Source organism: Lycorma delicatula, chromosome 1 (genome assembly GCF_047948215.1).
Source record: "Lycorma delicatula isolate Av1 chromosome 1, ASM4794821v1, whole genome shotgun sequence".
NCBI classification, from domain to species: domain Eukaryota; kingdom Metazoa; phylum Arthropoda; class Insecta; order Hemiptera; family Fulgoridae; genus Lycorma; species Lycorma delicatula.
In genome coordinates this window covers 383,705,604-383,724,456 of record NC_134455.1, presented here as the reverse complement: position 1 = coordinate 383,724,456, position 18,853 = coordinate 383,705,604, and the positions used below count along the sequence as shown (strand labels likewise).

Genomic DNA, 18,853 nt, shown 5'->3' with positions numbered 1-18,853 from the left:
TATTCAATGGATTTTACTTTCATAATTCCATCATATACTGAATTATTTACACATCTCTTTTGAGTAATGCGATTCTTGGGGTACTTCCCTTGGAGGTTCCTTTATCAATAATAACCTGTAGATTAAAAATAACTAATAATTCAAAGGTAATTATGAATAACGTAAAACTATTTGAATTACAATAACATTAAGTATTATATCTTGTAAAAAGTATAAAAAAATACGTATAAAAAAATTGAATATTTTAAAGATATATTCATAATCAAAGTGGTTTTGGATATTAATTAATCATCAATGAGTTAACTTTATTATAATAAGGTACTTTACTTATATTTACACTTTTGGTTGAAACTTTATTATCACAAGTATGTTTTAAGAAACAAAACTATTTTGCAAATTTATAACAGGTTTATAATACATATTTATTATATACGTTTTATCAATATGCATGTTGATCAGACCTACCCATGCATTTTATATACAGGAAGTCTGGGCTGAAAGCATCCAAAACTAATGGCCTACATTTAAGAAAACGGTCATTGTAATCTCTTAAATGTAGGGTCAAATGACAGAATGTATCTCAAAAATTTGTTCAGTATACTCTTAGAGTCAGCAGCATATACAAATCGAATTGAATGCAATTGCAGTCCACCAAGATGCAGACCCCCACAAAAAATATTCAATTTATGCTTTGCTTTCTATCAGTTATGCATGTTCAACGGCTTGTATGAACTGAATTGAATGTCAATTCTCCTACATCCAAATCTATTGTATTCCAAGGATATGAACTGGAGACTAGAAGATGGGAAAACTTCACAAACTGGAAATCATCAGAAGGTTTCAGTTAGTTACGAGACTGTGCGTAAAGTAAGCGATATATTCAGTGCCCGATAAGTCTATTACGCGATCTAGTTACGGGCACACATGCGTCTACATGTTTCAGATGTTTGCTGTTCCTAAGATTCCTGGAAGATTCAGTTTTCAACAAAATGGTGCTCCACAACACTTTTATCAAGACGTTAGCATGTTCCTGGAAAACACTTCTCCAGATATTGGATCAGACGAAGTCCAACTGCATGGCCACCTACATCTCTCAGATATCACTCACTTCTCTGGACGTTTTTGCTTGGGGTTTTATTGAAAGCTATAGCAAAGAAAGGTTTGAGATTTGAATGATTTAATACAAAAAATTTTAAAGGTGGTTGGTCTAATAATGCCGCAGATGCTCCCAAACATCTGGCAAGAGTTAGATTATTGTCTAGGCATCTGACCAGCTAAAAAAAAGTGCATACACTGAAGTTGACTAATCTACATTAAAACATGACGAGTTGCTAAGCTTATTAAAAAAAAAGAAAGAAAGTTATTAAATAATATTAAGATTAGTTATTGCTCTTAATATAAGGTGTACTTTTGGATACTTTTAGTCTGGACATCCTGTAGATTATAAAGTGAGTGTGTGTGTAAATATATATATATATATATATATAATAACACAAAGAAAATATTATTTATAATATATAAGATTATAAATAATACAATGATAAATTTATAATAATTAAAATAAAAACACCTCCTACTGTTTGCTTTTTTTAATTCTTACAAATTAGCACTTTTGTGGTACACAACTTTTCATCAATGTATTTAATACGTCTGATGAAGCGGTGCACACTGCAAAAGCGCTAATATATATATTTACACATACAGGGTGAGAAACATAAAACTGAACTGAGAGAGCTTGAACTGCAGTTATTTAAATGTACCTTTATCACTGCTTCTATTATCATTATTGGTGCGTATGTTACTACTCTAACCTACTGCTGTCAGTTGTAAACTATTCATGCTTCACTGAAATAAGTTTCGTTCCTTGAGTTGTGCTTCTCTGACGCCTTAATAGATCAAGGAATGGGTTACTATTTTGGAAGCTAATCACTGTTCTTAAATCCTTTCCATTTCCAGGAACACATCAAATATTCGCTAAAAAATTTCAGAATAATAGAATCCCAGCTAAGAGCAGCATACACAATTCAGTTAGAAAAAGGCATAAAACAAGGTTGAATGAATAATCCAAAAATTAAAAGAAAAAATAGGCCAAAAAAAGAATTGTTTTAAACAATTTTCAATTAAACAACTGATTTCCAAAGAGTTAACTATTAGATCAGCTTGGTAGGCTAAATATACACACACACAAACAAGCTGACATAAACTTTATGTAACCATAAATTGAGTTGCACCTAAATACGGTCCATCTGGATATATCTTGCAGAATTTTGGACGTTCTGTAATACATTATACAGAGCTATCCTAGCTTATGAATGTTAATTTTGTTATGTACTTATGTTTTTTATTTTTTTAATGTGATCTTATATTGATGGGTTTTATGCTTGTCTATCTGAATTAAAATTAACAACACTTACCAAAATTTATAAATTTACCAAATACCAAACAACCAGCCTTTGGTTTAGGACAAAACAACAATCACAAAATTCTAACAAGTACTTTGAAAATTATTAAACTATCAAGAATCCGAGGTTAGATTTCAATTCCAAATTCAGCAATATGAACTAAAAAATCCAAACCACCTAATGAAATATAAATAAACAAAATCATCCAGAAAATAAACAACAAGGTAGCAAGCTTGATTGCAGCAGAATTACAGAAACAATCATGAAAACAGCCAAAAAAAAAAAAGCTGAAGAACTTCCATAAAAAATTGAAAAAATCTCACAAGAATGGAAAAATGCTTTAACACATCAACTATGTAAATAAGGAGATAAAACAGATGTAAACTCCCACAAAGGGATTTCCCTCTTACGTATGACATTCAAAATCCTTTCGAAACACTTCAAAGTAGAACTGAATTAATCGTAGACTCTGACAACTGGGAGAATACCAAGGATTCATAAAAGGAAAAACATGTACAGAACAAATTTCAAACCTTAAAACAATAAGGGAAAAAATGACAAGATATAAAAAGTAACTGTCTACACAAATTTTAAAAAGGTATACATTCTATCGATATAACTTCCTTATTTAACATCCTAGAATAATTTGTTGAAGATCCCAAAACAATTAACATTTTCAAAAAGACTCTTTCCAAACACAAAATCAGAAGTAAAATTCATGTTAGAAATATCAGGATAATTGGAAATTAAAACAGAAGACAACAAATTGGTTTAACACCAACTCTTTTTATCTGTGTCCTAGAGAAAGTAATAATAGAATGGGATAAGAACATGAAAAAAGTTGAGACAACCTAAATAGAATTGGATTGGAAATAGAAATTTGCAATTAACTGCTTAACCTTAGCCGATGATGTTACAATTTTCTTGGGGAACCTCAAAAAGGCAGCAGAACAAGAAAACCAACTAAAATAAATTGCACGGAAAATAAGGCTAATTTGTAACCGACTAAGATTCCCCCCAGGATCCAAAAAACAAAATATGGAAAAATCAATAAGTAAAATTTAAATATACGTGGGAGAAATAATAAATTAATGATTTAGATAAAGAATTGTTTGACTTCTTTAAAGCAAAAGAATGAAGAACTCTTAGAAAACAAGAAATGAAAATATACAGAAGAATAAGAAATGAATGCAAAATACTACTTCATGGTCCTCAGTCAGCAAAACATACAAAAAAAATTAAAAAAGCTTACACGCACAGATGCATCAGTTTCAGTTGTGTGATGTGGTAAATAAAAGCATATCATTTCTGCTACATTCTCCTGGATCAGTCTCTAATTTAATATCTTTATTAAGAGGAATAGATTCATTAATAATAGTATTATTTTCAGGCCCATTCATTATCTGTACAAAAAAGCCAAAAAACAGAAACAAAGATTAAAATAAATATCCATATTAAAAAAATATATATGTATAAAAAAAGAATGTTCATAAATATCTCGCTTGTAATTCCTTAATGATTATCCTGGTTTATGCTTTATGGTGGCTTGAATGAGGTTATACTTGATACTAATGCAAGCTTTCTTAATTAAAAATATAAGTACAGGCAAATAATATTAACATATTGATTGCCATGTGGCTCACATGAAATCTGTCTGTGAAACCATGTCACACAGACCTTGGCTCACTGATTCTTTGAATCTTAGTAAAGTATGTGATTTTTCTTTTTACTTGCTTGTATGATATAAACAAAGTATTTTGAAAAATTTCACTTCCATTTTGACCATCCCTGAATCCAATTTGACTAGTTTTGGCGTGATGTCTGTACATACGTATATATCTTGCATAACTCAAAAACAATTAGCCGTAGGATGTTGAAATTTTGGATTTAGGGATGTCATAACATCTACTTGTGCACCTCCCCTTTTGATTGCAATTGACCGAACCAAGAGTATCAAAAAAGCACAAAATCCAAAAAAATTTGGATTTTAGACTTTTTCTTAACAATAGTAATAAGCTCTCATCGAGAGCTTTTCAACAATATCATAAGTGGTACTTATTTTCATCGGTTCCAGAGTTATAGCCAAATAAAATTTTAACACATAAATACTATACTATTTTAATAGATAATAATCCACAACAATCTGGAATAGGTGAAAGAAAAAACAGGATAATCAACCCAAAGCAGAGGGCTCAGCACACTGCCTTAGGGACACCCCTTGGACAGCATCTTGCTCACTTCAATGCCACCATCACGAAGCAATAATTTCGGTTACAAAAGTAACTTTGTAGCACCCCTATCTCTTCAACAGTACATGCCCAACGATGCAACTGATACAAGGCCGAGGGCCACCAAGTTGGTGACCCTTTATTAACCTATTCAAAACTAAAACTCTTGTGAGAACACCACTGCTGACACCTAACAAGCGAACAAGCAGTTCCATGGTGATCCCATCATACCCGGGAGTCATTTTATGTCTTGCAAAACTGCAAATAACCTGCTGCACCTCAGCCTCGGTAATCTCCAAAATGTAATGCCACCACTGTCCAATATACAGATATTTTGGAGCCATTTTCAAAGAATTTATGTGGAGCCAATCTGGAAGTATTAAAATGCTTTCCAATCAATATGTGTATACATACATTTTCCACAAATCAATACGGTTTTTTCTGTATTTTTTGGATTAAATTTTATGTGGTTTTATTTAAACCGCTCACTCTGTTCTCTCAAATTTGATAAGGCTTCACAATTAGCCAACGCAATTGGAAACATTGTTCGACAACCTGACTGTTGTTTCATAGACATATACTTTGTTACAAGCACTACATTATTATATGTGCACTTCTGATTAACATGTACTTCATCGCTAATGATGTTAAATTTATAATGATCTCATGATAAATATATCACTACAATATATATTTTAATGTTATTTTTCAGGAAAATGTTTATCATATTTTCCCTGGAAGGGTTAGATAAGTTATTTTATAATAAATTACACCTTGCAAAAAAACTATTATTATAATTTTTTTTTAATATGAATTTATTATTTCTGGAATATTACAAAAGACATTAAAAATATATACATTTTATTTTTTTTAATGTGTACGTTGCAATTTGTCCGACTAGTGAACAATAAAGCAACTCTACTATGACCCTCATCTAATATGATGAGGATGATCTGTAATCTTTTACACTCAGGCTTACCATTCCTGTGACATATGGTTAATTGAACCCCTACCACCAAAGCAAATTATTAATATGCACGGTTTAGTTTTTAAATCCATATAAAAGCAACTAACTTTTACTAGGTTTAAACCTGAGAACCTTTGACTTCGAAAATCAGCTGTTAAACAACTGATTTACGAGTTAACCACTAGACCAGCTTGGTGGGATAAATATATATATATATATATATACACATTCACGCACACTTGAGTTAAGAAATAAACTATATGTAATCCAAAATTTATTATGTAATAATAATGAAAAGTTAACAGTAGGGCACCAATTTTCCAGATGTCCAACTAACTACAATGCTTAAATTTGAACTAGGTAATTGGAATGGAATGGAATGGAATGCAAAGTTGGCAGTTGTTTATTACTCCCTACTCCATCGCAGAACTTGGACAGAGTCCCTTGCTGCTGGATCATTCTAATCGGGCTTGTTTTTAAAAGGGTTATTTTTTTTCTAATCTCGGATCTAATTTTTCAAGTTTTGTCTATTATTATTTTAGTGAATTTACGACGGATTTAATTGCATTCCAATCCGTTGTTAAACCAGCGTTATCGAACCCATTTCATGGGCCGACCGCGGAAGGCTAGGCTTATAAAGCATGTCCTCCCGACGTAATTCCCCTTCAGACCGTCCACTGAAGTCCTTTCGGTGCTAACTCTTTAATAGGCTAGCAGGAATACGCCACAACGGGGCACTACCTGTAAGGAGGGATCAATGCGTCCCCTTTTCCGGAGGAGTCGCAATTGCTGGGTTGTTTTATCTTACTGTAAGTTTTGAAAAGGGGAGGTTGTGTAGAAGCTCTTCATCCGCTTCTGGTATGGCTGCCCTTCAGGACGCATCTCTGCTGGGCTCTGTTCCGGACTCCAGTCCGTGATGTTGAGGCGAGTGGCTGGTCTTCCTTCTTCTTCATCTTCATCTTCTCCCTCTTCTTCTTCCGAAGACCTCTTCGTTCTTCTTTGGCCTGCACTTTCCAAGAATTGGTAGTAACCGAAGTTACATACCATTAACCTTGGAATGCCCGAAGCCCCGAAGGGCTGAACGGGGGAAAGTGCAGGTTTCTTCGTTCTTCTGTGCTGTCAGTGGCTGCTTGGCAGGTGTCTGCTGGGCAGGTGGCTGCTGGGCTTGTGACTGCTGGGCTGATGGCTGCTGGGCTCGTTCCCTCTTTCTTCTTTCTTGAAAGGAAAGGAAGGTAATAGGGAACTTACAAATGGTGATACCTATTCGCGATCGCGGTTTTGGAGCGGCGATTTTCTGGAAAGAAGTAAACAGAAATTATTCACTCCACGTAATTATTAACCTTCAGACACACGTGTGTCTGAGAAGGGGTTGGGGGGACCGCGTGGCCGCAGTGAAGAAACCATTTGTTTTTGTGGTGGCTGTTGGTATCTGCAACAAAAGAAGCAGAACACACACACGAAAAAAAAAAAAAAAATTTAATTTTTACTTTTCTTTCGACTGGCAGGATGAGACGGCACGACGAGTCGTTCCACATCCACGTTTCTCCCGTTTCAGAAACAAGAGAAACAGAACAAAACACACGCGGAAAAAGAAAAAAAAAATTTTTTTAGTTTGACCGCGTTTTTGTTTTATGCGCGACTTACCGTATTTGACGTCTTCAAACTATATAACTCGCGACCCCGGAAACGCGTCTGACGCACTATTCCGTTTATGGCTCATGCGATATGGAGGCCCCTAGGCCTGGTTTGTCGATTTTCGGCTACCGCACCGCACCATCACGGTGGTTCGTCCAGTACGGCGTGAGGCCGCTTCCTTACAACTGTCGGAGTTGGGTCCTCTCGGCAGATGTCCCGAAGATGACTGTGTTCGGACACAGCCGCTCTCCCGAACAGTCTGCGCGCCTGCGCCACCCCCACCTCGGACACGGATTGAAATCTCGCATCAGATCGGAGAGTGGCGTTCCTGACGAACCACGGAGCTCCAAAGATCGTCCGCAACGCGATGTTTTGGACGGCCTCGATCTTCTTTTGAAGCGAGGAGCTCAACACTGCCCCCCATGCCGGGTAAGCATATGTTAGAATCGGCAGTACGTACAGCCGAAAAATGAGAAGCTTAGTTGCCAGTGGGTACGGGCTGGCACAGTTCAGCACTGGGTATAGCGAGGCTCTGGCGGCCTTAGCCCTCCGGGTCGCATAATTTACATGTTCGCCGAAGGTAAGCCGCCTGTCCAACACCACCCCCAGGTACTTAACTGTTTTCTCAAAAGGTATTTTCTCCCCTGAGATTTCCAGCTCTCTGGTCGGTTTTCGTGTCTTGCATGTGAACATCACGGCCACCGATTTTTCACCGTTGACCCTGATTCTCCACATGTCGAGCCACGGTTCCACTAAGTCCAGCTGCCTTTGGAGCCTCCGGACCGCGTAATCCACATTTGCAGATTCGTAGAAATATGACGTGTCGTCTGCGTAAAGGGCCGTTTTGACCCCTTCCGACAGCGGCATATCGTTCACGTACAAAGTGTACAAGAACGGGGAAAGTACTGCTCCTTGGGGAACCCCAGCGGCTATTTCTCTGGTGGAGGAAATCGTTTCCCCTACGCGCACGACAAAATGTCGGTCTAGCACATATGACCGCATCAGTCTGACATAGCGGTAGGGGATCGCCGATCGCGCTAGCTTATAAAGCAGCCCGCTATGCCAAACTTTGTCAAAGGCCTTGGCCACATCCAGAAAAACGGCTGCAGTCACCCGTTTCCTGTTCAGGCCTCCGACAAGAGGTCGTCTATTATTTTTACCAGTTGGAGGGTAGTTGAGTGACCCTCCCTGAACCCAAATTGCTCGGGCCGCACTTCTCCCTCCATGTATCGCCTCAGTTTTTCGAGAAAAATCCTCTCGAACAACTTAGACAATACCGGTAACAGGGAGATTGGCCTATAATTCCGTGGGAAAAGTAAACTTTTCCCCGGTTTGGGTAAACATACGACTTTGGCCGTTTTCCAACAATGCGGGAAATATCCAACGTACAAAATGGACGTGAATATCACCGAAATTGCTGTAATCACGGAGGCCGGTATGTTCCGGAATGCACGGGCGCTGATCCCGTCGACACCCAGGGCCTTGTCGGGGCTTGTGGCCTTAATGGCCACAAGCCCCGACATTCCGTGATTACAGCAATTTCCAACAGCCAAGATACCAACAGCCACCACAAAAACAAATGGTTTCTTCACTGCGGCCACGCGGTCCCCCCAACCCCTTCTCAGACACACGTGTGTCTGAAGGTTAATAATTACGTGGAGTGAATAATTTCTGTTTACTTCTTTCCAGAAAATCGCCGCTCCAAAACCGCGATCGCGAATAGGTATCACCATTTGTAAGTTCCCTATTACCTTCCTTTCCTTTCAAGAAAGAAGAAAGAGGGAACGAGCCCAGCAGCCATCAGCCCAGCAGTCGCAAGTCCAGCAGCGACCTGCCCAGCAGCCACTGACAGCACAGAAGAACGAAGAAACCTGCACTTTCCCCCGTTCAGCCCTTCGGGGCTTCGGGCATTCCAAGGTTAATGGTATGTAACTTCGGTTACTACCAATTCTTGGAAAGTGCAGGCCAAAGAAGAACGAAGAGGTCTTCGGAAGAAGAAGAGGGAGAAGAAGAAGGAAGACCAACCACTCGCCTCAACATCACGGACTGGAGTCCGGAACAGAGCCCAGCAGAGATGCGTCCTGAAGGGCAGCCATACCAGAAGCGGATGAAGAGCTTCTACACAACCTCTCCTATTTCAAAACTTACAGTAAGATAAAATAACCTAGCAATTGCGACTCCTCCGGAAAAGGAGACGCATTGCTCCCTCCTTACAGGTAGTGCCCCGTTGTGGCGTATTCCTGCTAGCCTATTAAAGAGTTAGCACCGAAAGGACTTCAGTGGACGGTCTGAAGGGGAATTACGTCGGGGGGACAGGCTTTATAAGCCTAGCCTTCCGCGGTCGGCCCATGAAATGGGTTCGATAACGCTGGTTTAACAACGGATTGGAATGCAATAAAATCCGTCGTAAATTCACTAAAATAATAATAGACAAAACTTGAAAAATTAGATCCGAGATTAAAAAAAAAATAACCCTTTTAAAAACAAGCCCGATTAGAATGATCCAGCAGCAAGGGACTCTGTCCAGGTTCTGCGATGGAGTAGGGAGTAATAAACTTCTGCCAACTTTGCATTCCATTCCATTCCATAGTCAGTCAGTCAATCCAGGTAGTGACACAATAGCCAGTTGCCAAGTACGATGATCAGCTGTTTCGAAGAGTCCATGAGGTTAGCGAACGACCCGATAAATTAAAAGTCACATATAAACAAACGTAAATCCCTCGCGTGGGAAAACGTTTCTCTTCATTAAAAACGCACTTTGCAAAAGGATCTTTTGTTTTTAAAATGTTATTCGCTTACTGATTATTCGTGTTTTTTCCTTATATACTAAAATAGAATTTATAATTTATTTTTTTATTTTTTATTTACGAGGTCGTAGTACAAATAGGCTAAGCTGGTGCATACAAATCGAGTATCATGCACGACTAAGCTGCACTTATTTCATTAACGATAACAGATTAAAAAACTCAATTTTACTAATAAAGTAATAAAATATATTTATTTATTTCTTAGCCTATATTTTAATCTCGGGCAGCCAAATATATTTATTAACACTTTTAGTGCCAACGTCCGTTTATCAGGACTCTAGTAAAAATTATACGAAACCGTAAACGAATGTTTTTTCCACACTGTTTGTAATTTTTTTCTCAGAAAAAACCCGTTCTTTCTGTTAATAATAAAATGCTGTGTATTTGGGCTATACCGCAATCGAAATATAGATTAGTCGGTTAGTTGTTTTCCGTTTACGTTTGGTTATGTTGTAAAAGCGTCTTTGTTAGTCGCGTTATGTTGTGCTTTGTTCCAGTTTTGCGATATTTTAAGAACAACGAGAAACGTTGTACAAGTGGACCAGGTAAAGATAGATAAATTAATATTTAGGCGTACCATCTTATCGATAAAGTTAGTTACGTCAATAACTGATATTTTCTTATCTAATTATACCATTTTTACGAAGTAAAAAAAAAACACAATAAAATTTAATTTTATATACAAATACATGCGCGTAGTGCGTGTGGTTTAAACTTTTTTATATGAATATTTGTAAGAGAAGAAACAAAAATAAACATTTACCTAAAAAGTATTATTCCATGTACATAATAAAACACGCGTTAAATTAATAATTTAACTTTTAAAGTTCCAAAATGGTAGAATACATAAAAACACAAGTAAATTTCCTTGTTAACAAAGTTTTTCAAAATAACGAAAATACTTTCTTACATAGACAAATCGTAGTTCTTTATTTTATTATTTACAGCAAAAAATACGTTAAAGGGAGTATAAGATAAAATAAAAAACAAACGTACTTAAAAAGTTTAATCTGCACAAGATAAAAACATTTACATTTAGGTAAGACAGATGTTTAAAAGGAAATTACTTTTCCGTTTCGTTTTGTTTAACCTCCGGGACCACCCTTAGGTATCGCTTCAAAGGTTGAGATGAATGATTTATAAAATGCCATGTCTGACCGGGATTCGAACTCGGGACCTCCGGATGAAAGGCCGAGACGCTACCGCTCGCGCCAAGGAGGCCGGCTAAGAAAAGGAAATGACTTGAAGTACGTATTATTCTTTTTAAAAAAAAATTTGATGCGGACACCACATAACTTCCTTGTACGCCTACTAAATTACATATACGCATTTTATACGATCAGAGATTAATAATATATATAAATAAAAATGTAAATGTTAGTTTGTTCAAAATCTTAAAACTCCGAAAGTTCTTCACCGATCGCTTTGAAATTTTGACACGACGTTGCATTCGAATACGCGCGTGTTTTTATATACCTAAAATTTCACACTTGTTTTAGGTAAAAACATGTTTTTTTTTTAAAAACAGCGCTATCTGTTGGACGTAAACGCAACACGCGCTGTACTAAATATTTTACGATTCCATTTCAATGTTTCCGATATGTGTGTCCGCTGTAGACTAAAAAAACTACTGGACCGATTCACGCGCGGAGAAAGAGGAAGAAAGGGAAAAATCTAAAAAGGGAAATGGAGAAAAAGAAAACGGAGAAAAGGAAACGGGAAAGGAGAAAAAAGGAAAGAGGAAGGGGAAATATGGGAAAGAGAGAGAGGAAAGTAATTGAAAGGGGAATGAAATGGGGAAAGAAAAATTGTGACAAGGAGGAAAGGGGAAAGGGAGAAAGGGTAACAGGGAAAAATTACCTTTTGCGAAGTCCGTAATGTTCATTTAGTTAATGTTTTATCAAACTTTCAATTGTGTTCATTAAATCTATGTGTGTATATATATATATATATATATATATACTCAAATCTAGCAATAGCGAAGCATTGCCGGATCTGCTAGTTATTAATAAATCAATATATTTAAATTTTAAAAAATAGTTAGAAAAGTTAACATTTTTTTTACAATCAGAGGTTAATAATTATTAATATATCAATATACTTAAGTTAAAAAAAAAGGTAATGAAGTCGGATTCGAACCGATGTGTCTTCCCCTTGAACGACCCAAAAATTTCATTAATTAAAATTTTATTTGGCTATAATTCTGGAACCGGTGAAAATAAGTACCGTTTAAGATATATCATTGAAACGCTCTTAATTATGCTCTTAAAGCTGATTACTGCAGTTAAGAAAAAGCTCAAAATCTAATTTTTTGAGGATTTTGGGCTTTTTTGGACACTTTTGGTCCAGTCGATTGTAATCAAAAAGGGAGGTGCAAAATTAGATGTTACAACAGTCCTAAACCAATGTTTCAAGATCCTGCGGCTAATAGTTTTTGAGTTATGCGAGATAGATATTTTACGTCGGTACAGACGTCACGCCGAACTAGTCAAAATGGATTCAAGGATGGTCAAAATGAATATTTCTGTTAAAATTTGAAAACCGAAAATTTTGGCGATCACAATACTTCTTTTACTTCGTATAAGGAAGTAAAAATCGCAATTTCACGGTCGGCCGTGGGAAAAGGAAATGAAATATTTACAATTGATATCGCATATCGTTTAACATTTCCATGTGTATAATTTTGTTGTTTAAAAGTAACGGTAAAGATGTCGTGACATTCGTTGCCATAGTGGGGGATGACAGAGAAATATGTGTGTCCCGCAGTTGTGCTGTATAAGTGTACGGGAAAGTGTACTACGTGTGTTCGTAGACTCAATTTGTAAGACTGTTACTGACTCGAGGGAACGTCATCCAGTTTACTTCTTTTTGTCGAGATATTACTGATTAAGGTGAGTAATTACTTTTTTAATTTTTTTTACAATTTTTGAAACAATAATCTGCAGATGTTTTCTTTTTCTATGTATGTATTCAAATAATTTATTAAATTAAAAATGTTAATAGCCCGAATTTACACTCATTAATTTAAAAAAATAAATAATTATTCACCGTGTTTAAATTTTCTTCGTAACATTTAAAAAATATTTACCATTAATTTTTTTAATTGAATTTTTCTGTTTTAAATTTATTACGAGGCACAAAAAAATCAATTTGCTGGATCAAACAACCTACTAACATGACGGTTTTGGTTTGACTCCAAGCGTTGAGTCAATTCTTACCAATTTTTTTTTATACAAAAAAAACCCTCATGGTTTAACTTTAATTTTAAGTTTCAGTTTAATAAGATAATTACATGCGCTTATTTAAATATTTATATTTGGTTTCTTAAAAACAAATTTATTATTATAAGAGTTAATCTTTTGGATTTAAATTGAGAATATTTTATTAAGTTTTCCGGGTATATTTTCATCTATTTTGGATTCTTGATTTTTTTGTTATTGAATTAGCATAAGGGGTAGCTTTACGGTCTGGTTTTGATGCTATAAATTGTTAGCTTTTAAGTTTATTTTCTTATATTTTGAACCCTTGTTTTTTTATATTAAATTGATTTAAAGTTAGGGGTAGCTTTAAGTTCTAATTTTGATGGTTTAAATTGTTAGCTTTTAAGATTATTTTTATCTATTTTGAATTCTTTGTTTTGGCTTTAGGTTTAGTCGGGGTATTTACGGGCTCATGTAGAGGCCCCTACTTCAGGTTCTATAATTTTAGCCGGTGTAATATTAAAGTTGGGGGGTATGGGTTTATTCGTCGATTAGGTTATATTTATTTTTTTATATTTAATTACGGTTATTTTTTTGTTAGTATTTGTTTATTTGGTCGTTAGAATATTTTGTATAATTCAAAGAGATTTAAAGGTTCTTGTTGCTTATTCGTCTGTTTGTCACATAAGTCTGGTTATTTACTATAACTGGTTTGGGATTAATCGGTTCATCCTGTTTTATGGTCGCTCCTGCTTTTGTTATTTACATATGTCGGGGTTATTTACGATCGATCGGGAAGACGAAGATTCTTTCTCGTTAAGGGATTGCTTAATTATTTACCTTTACTTAGTTTTTTTTTTATTTTTGTTTTGCGTCTTCTTGTCCTCCTAGATTGAATTTATTTTCTGAGATTAGTTTAATTATTTCTATTTTAAGATGAAGATTTTATTTTATTTTTTTATTTTTCCTGCTTGTTATAAAGTAATAATTTTTTCTTTAACTCAGCACGGTCTTTATTCCGGTGATTTAATTTTAATTAAATTCTTGTTATGTTCGTGAATTTTATGTTTTGCTTCTTCATTGTTTCCTTATTTTTTTATATAATATTTGATTTGTTTTTTCTAATTTTGCTTATTTATTTGAATTTAAAATTTTGATTTGTGATGTCAAAGATCTTTTTGAGGATAGGCTATGTTTTTCTGTTACAATCTTTTTTTTTTCTTTGGTATTTATTTGTTTGAATATGATTCGTTTTTTTTTGAGTGGTTTTTTTTAATTCTTTTTCTATGTTTTTTTTTGATTGAATTTCTTGTTTTTTATGTCTTGTATTTTTAATTAGAAGTTGTGTTTTATTTTATAGTCTTGGTGATTTAAATTTAGTTCGGTTTTATTATTTGGTTGTTTTATTTATTCTAAGTACGGTTTTTTTATTTTAATACCTGATTTTATTTGTTTATTATTAGGCTGAGATGGTCTCGGGTTAATTTTTTATTGTTTAGTTATTTATTATCAAAATAGAGTTTCTTTATATTCTGGTCTTATTACTTTATTATTATTAATAAATCGTGCAGGTGATGTATTTTTAATTTTGTGTATCGGTTTAATTATTAATTTTGGTTCTTTTCATTATATTTTTTTGACGGTGATTTTATTAATTTGGTTTATTTGGTTTTATTTCCTTCTTTTACTAAAAGCGCTCGGTTTCCCTTTTGTGTTGCCTTCGGCGACGGCAGCTCCTACCCCTGTTTCTTTCTTTAGTTCGTTCTTCTACTTTGGTGACTTCTGGTGTTTATTTAATTATTCGATTTAATTATTTTATTTATTTTTGCGATACTTGTGCCGCTCGTTTAGAAAATGATTTGAGGAAGATTATTGCTTTTTCTACTCTTAGACGGTTGGGATTTATATTTTTTATTCTTTCTCTTGGGTCTTCATCTCTTTGTTTTATTCATTTATTAATTCACGCTGTGTTTAAATCATTACTTTTTTTGTGTTCCGGTATTATTTTTATTCATTGTTTTTTAGGTAGTCAAGATATCCGATTTATAGGAGGCTTAGTTAAGCATTTTTTGTTTCTTTAGTTTGTTTATGTGGATTTCCTTTTTTTCTGGGTTTTATTCAAGGGATTTTATTTTAGATTTTTTTTAAATATTTATTTTTTTGGGGTGGCGGGTGGACGGGGGTTACTTTTATTTATAATTTACGTTTAATTTATTATTTGTTTTCTTCTAATTCTTTTTTCCCCTTATATTAATTTTTCTTATAGTTTATATCTGAATATTTCTCTTTTTTATATTTTTTTGTTTATTTGTTGGTTTTTTATGTTTGATTATTTGAGGATGATTTTTTTTTGTTTTGCCTTTTGATTTTAGGTTAATTTTTTTATATTTATTTATTTTTTGTCTGTTTTTGGATGTAGTGAGTTCTTTATATTTTTACTTTGGTTTGATTTATATATGGTTTTTGGGTTTTTATTCTTCTGGTTTTTTTTAAATTTTGTTATTTTAGATATGGATTACTTGTAGAGTATTTTGTTTCCGGTGGCTTAATTGGGTTTTGAGGTGGTTAGGATTTTTTTTTTTTTTGATAGGTGTACTTGAACGTTCTTAGGTTTTACTTTTTTTTTTGTTCGGATAGCTTAATTTAAAGCTTAACATTGAAATGGTTACTAAGAACTTTTTCTCTGGACATTTACAAAATTTATTTATTTATACGTTGAAAGTATTGTTTTTTTTTTAAACTATATAAATAAGAATAAAGTGTTTCACTTGAAAGGTAATTAGCGGCTCCTTTTCTTTTAATTCTCTTGACTGGATATTATCAATTTTTTCGTTAACAGTGAATAGCTTCTATTTTAGCTTCGGCTAATTTGAGTATGAGGATTATCCTTAATATTAAGTCGAAATTAATTGTAATCTTCTTCATTACTCTATTTAAGAGAAATTGATTTTTCAATAATTTTTATTTGCAAAGTAAATGTTATATTTAACTATTCTCCTTATTTACATCGTTCTAGTATTCCTATCTTTCATACCGTGTATAAGTCGATTTCAGGCGTAAGTTTGTCTTCTTCAACAGCCCGTAAGTCATCTAAACAATAACGCGTAAGTAAACGATCGCGCAGGAGTTATAAATTAAAAACGTAAGTATTTCATCAGAGGGTTAGATACCGGGATTTCGGTTCGATTCCCAGCTTGTGTTCATTTTTTTTAGCTATTTATTGCACTGTATCGCGTAAGAATTTATTATAACTGAAAGTTACTTCAAATTTATTGTTAAAATAAATGTATTTTTTTTTTAATTGAAAGCTGAAAACCACCAAAGTCGAATAAAATACGCTAGTAATTAAAATGCGCCTCCATTCTATCGCATGCTAAAAATTAACTATTTCTTAAAACATTAAAATAAAAATATTCCTATATATACATAATTCCCTTAAAATTACTATTAAGAACCGGATAATCGACTGAACGTAACGTAGATATTGATTTCAAAGTTATAAATTTTGATAGAAATATTTAATCGTGATTTTGGTTATTGCGAATTAAATATCTTTTCAACAAGTAAAGTAATGAAATTAAATTTTTTAACAGAATGCTTGGCACCGTATTTTTTATTTTTATATATATAAAATGATTTCATTCGTTATTTTGGTCGTAATAAAATTCTTAGATGTTAGCGATAATTTCAAAATTGAAAACTACATACGGTGTTGGATAAATGCTTATTAGAACAACCGGTCGATCGACTGCCGTTCAATTAGCTCTCGCAAAAACGTTTTCCTGCATTTACACCCTCAGGTTGTTCCATTATAAACAATTAAGATTATAGGAAAGTAATTTGAAAATCTAAAATTTTTTTAGGCGTTTTACAAAAAGCGAATCAAACTTTCAAAATTATGATCCGTCTCCATCGATAGTAATTTTTTTTTACGGGGCCCGATGCATATGACTTTTTTTTGGCGTCTTCTTACTCGATCTGTTGCAAGCAGGTCTTGTTAAATATAAATAATTTGAATATTTAATGTTTCCTTTTTTTATACGTGAATGGAGCCAACCGGATGGAAATTCAGGCGACTTCGATTGTCGTTTAGTATTTCTATTTTATTTTACCTGTATGTAACGGTTTGAATACTTTTTTTTAATCTATCCGTTTACGTAAGCTGCAAGGTAACATTTTTGAAAAATATTAAATCTGTAAAAGAATGCAACATAATAAAATTTCTTATGTGAATATATAAGAAACGGAAAACCGACTTGGTTACCTTGTTTAACGTTTTTCTTTTTTTACATTATGCAATTTCGATATTTATTTTTTCGTTTAACGCCTAAAGGCTCATGCCCAAACTTAAATTTTTTTTTAATAATATGACGGTTAAGTATATAAATATTTTCGTACGTAAAAAATTAACGGCATTTGGAACCAAAACGTTTCGGATATAAGTCGGTTACGCGATACATTTAATCTGAGAATGTAAAATGAAATGTACATCTTTTTTGTCAACCAGAACGGTAGTAGAAAAAATTATTTCCTATTTCAATTGTAATACGTATTATATGTGTCGGCTGTTAGTTAAGGGTGTCAATTGACCTAACAATTTCCAATGAAGTAAATTTTCTGTGAAAAAAATACTCATATCGTACATTTTATCGGTCGATGAAATCAAAATAATAAATCCGCGATAAAAAAATATTTTGTTAAGTTTCGAAGTTTGTTGCGTAATTAAAAAATGGAGGAATCTCTTACTCGTACATATTTTTAAAACAGTGAGGGTGACGTTGGGTCTGAAGTTCGTCAGAATTCCGTTCTTTTTGTACAGTAAATAATTCTGGGTTCGATTTCAGGTTAGACTTGGAATTATGTTATATTATTATCAAAATTCGTAAATAAAAAACCCTCTAGTAAAAAAAAATGCGTGAATATTAAGCGAAGGTTACCGGCCTCCGTGGCGCGAGTGGTAGCATCTCGCCCTTTTATCCGAAGGTCCCGGGTTCGATTGCGGTCAGGCACTTCAGAATTCTCAATAAAATGTTATAACAATTTTTCATATTTTTCTCAACCATATGCATCTAAATTGCTAGTAAAGAATTCAACAGTCGAACCGAGACCGTTAACAATACCTCTTTTATCTCGTACTTAACGTTTTCATACGATTAATAATTTTAAAACAATTACTTCCGTCTATACTTACGACAATTTTCACTTACATTATACAATCGGATATAATGAAAACAATTTAATACGTATTCGTAAATATTATTCAGATTTTATAAACGATTTAATACCAAATCTGTTATAATGAAAAAATGTACGGTAAGAGGCCTCTAATTTGGTTAAATCTAATTCTGTCGAGACGTTTCCGAATTAATAGTTATACCTCTTATTTCAGCTGCTCGAGATGGATTTCTTTTAGGAATACGAAGGTTCTGCAAGAGAATTTAAATGCAGATTATTTTCTGTATTGGAGGATTTTTCTGTTGTATTTGGTTTAACCTTTCGGGGTCGTTAAATGTATTTTACTTGTTGTCGTGCTTCTATATCTGCTGTTTTTCAGTGAATTATCGAATTTATTTTTTGCTTTACTTCGTTTTTGGACAGTCTTTATATTATATAA

General features: G+C 33.9%; 1 protein-coding gene across 1 annotated transcript in view; it reads left to right on the top strand.

Moving 5' to 3' along the window:
* Nucleotides 1–783: 783 nt before the first annotated feature.
* The window catches only part of LOC142317979 (uncharacterized), a 62,550-nt gene continuing 44,480 nt past the window's right edge, over nt 784–18,853 (top strand). The window contains exon 1 of the mRNA XM_075354513.1: nt 784–867. Within this exon, the coding sequence (XP_075210628.1) occupies nt 784–867 (84 nt within the window). The remainder of the gene's footprint in view (nt 868–18,853) is intronic.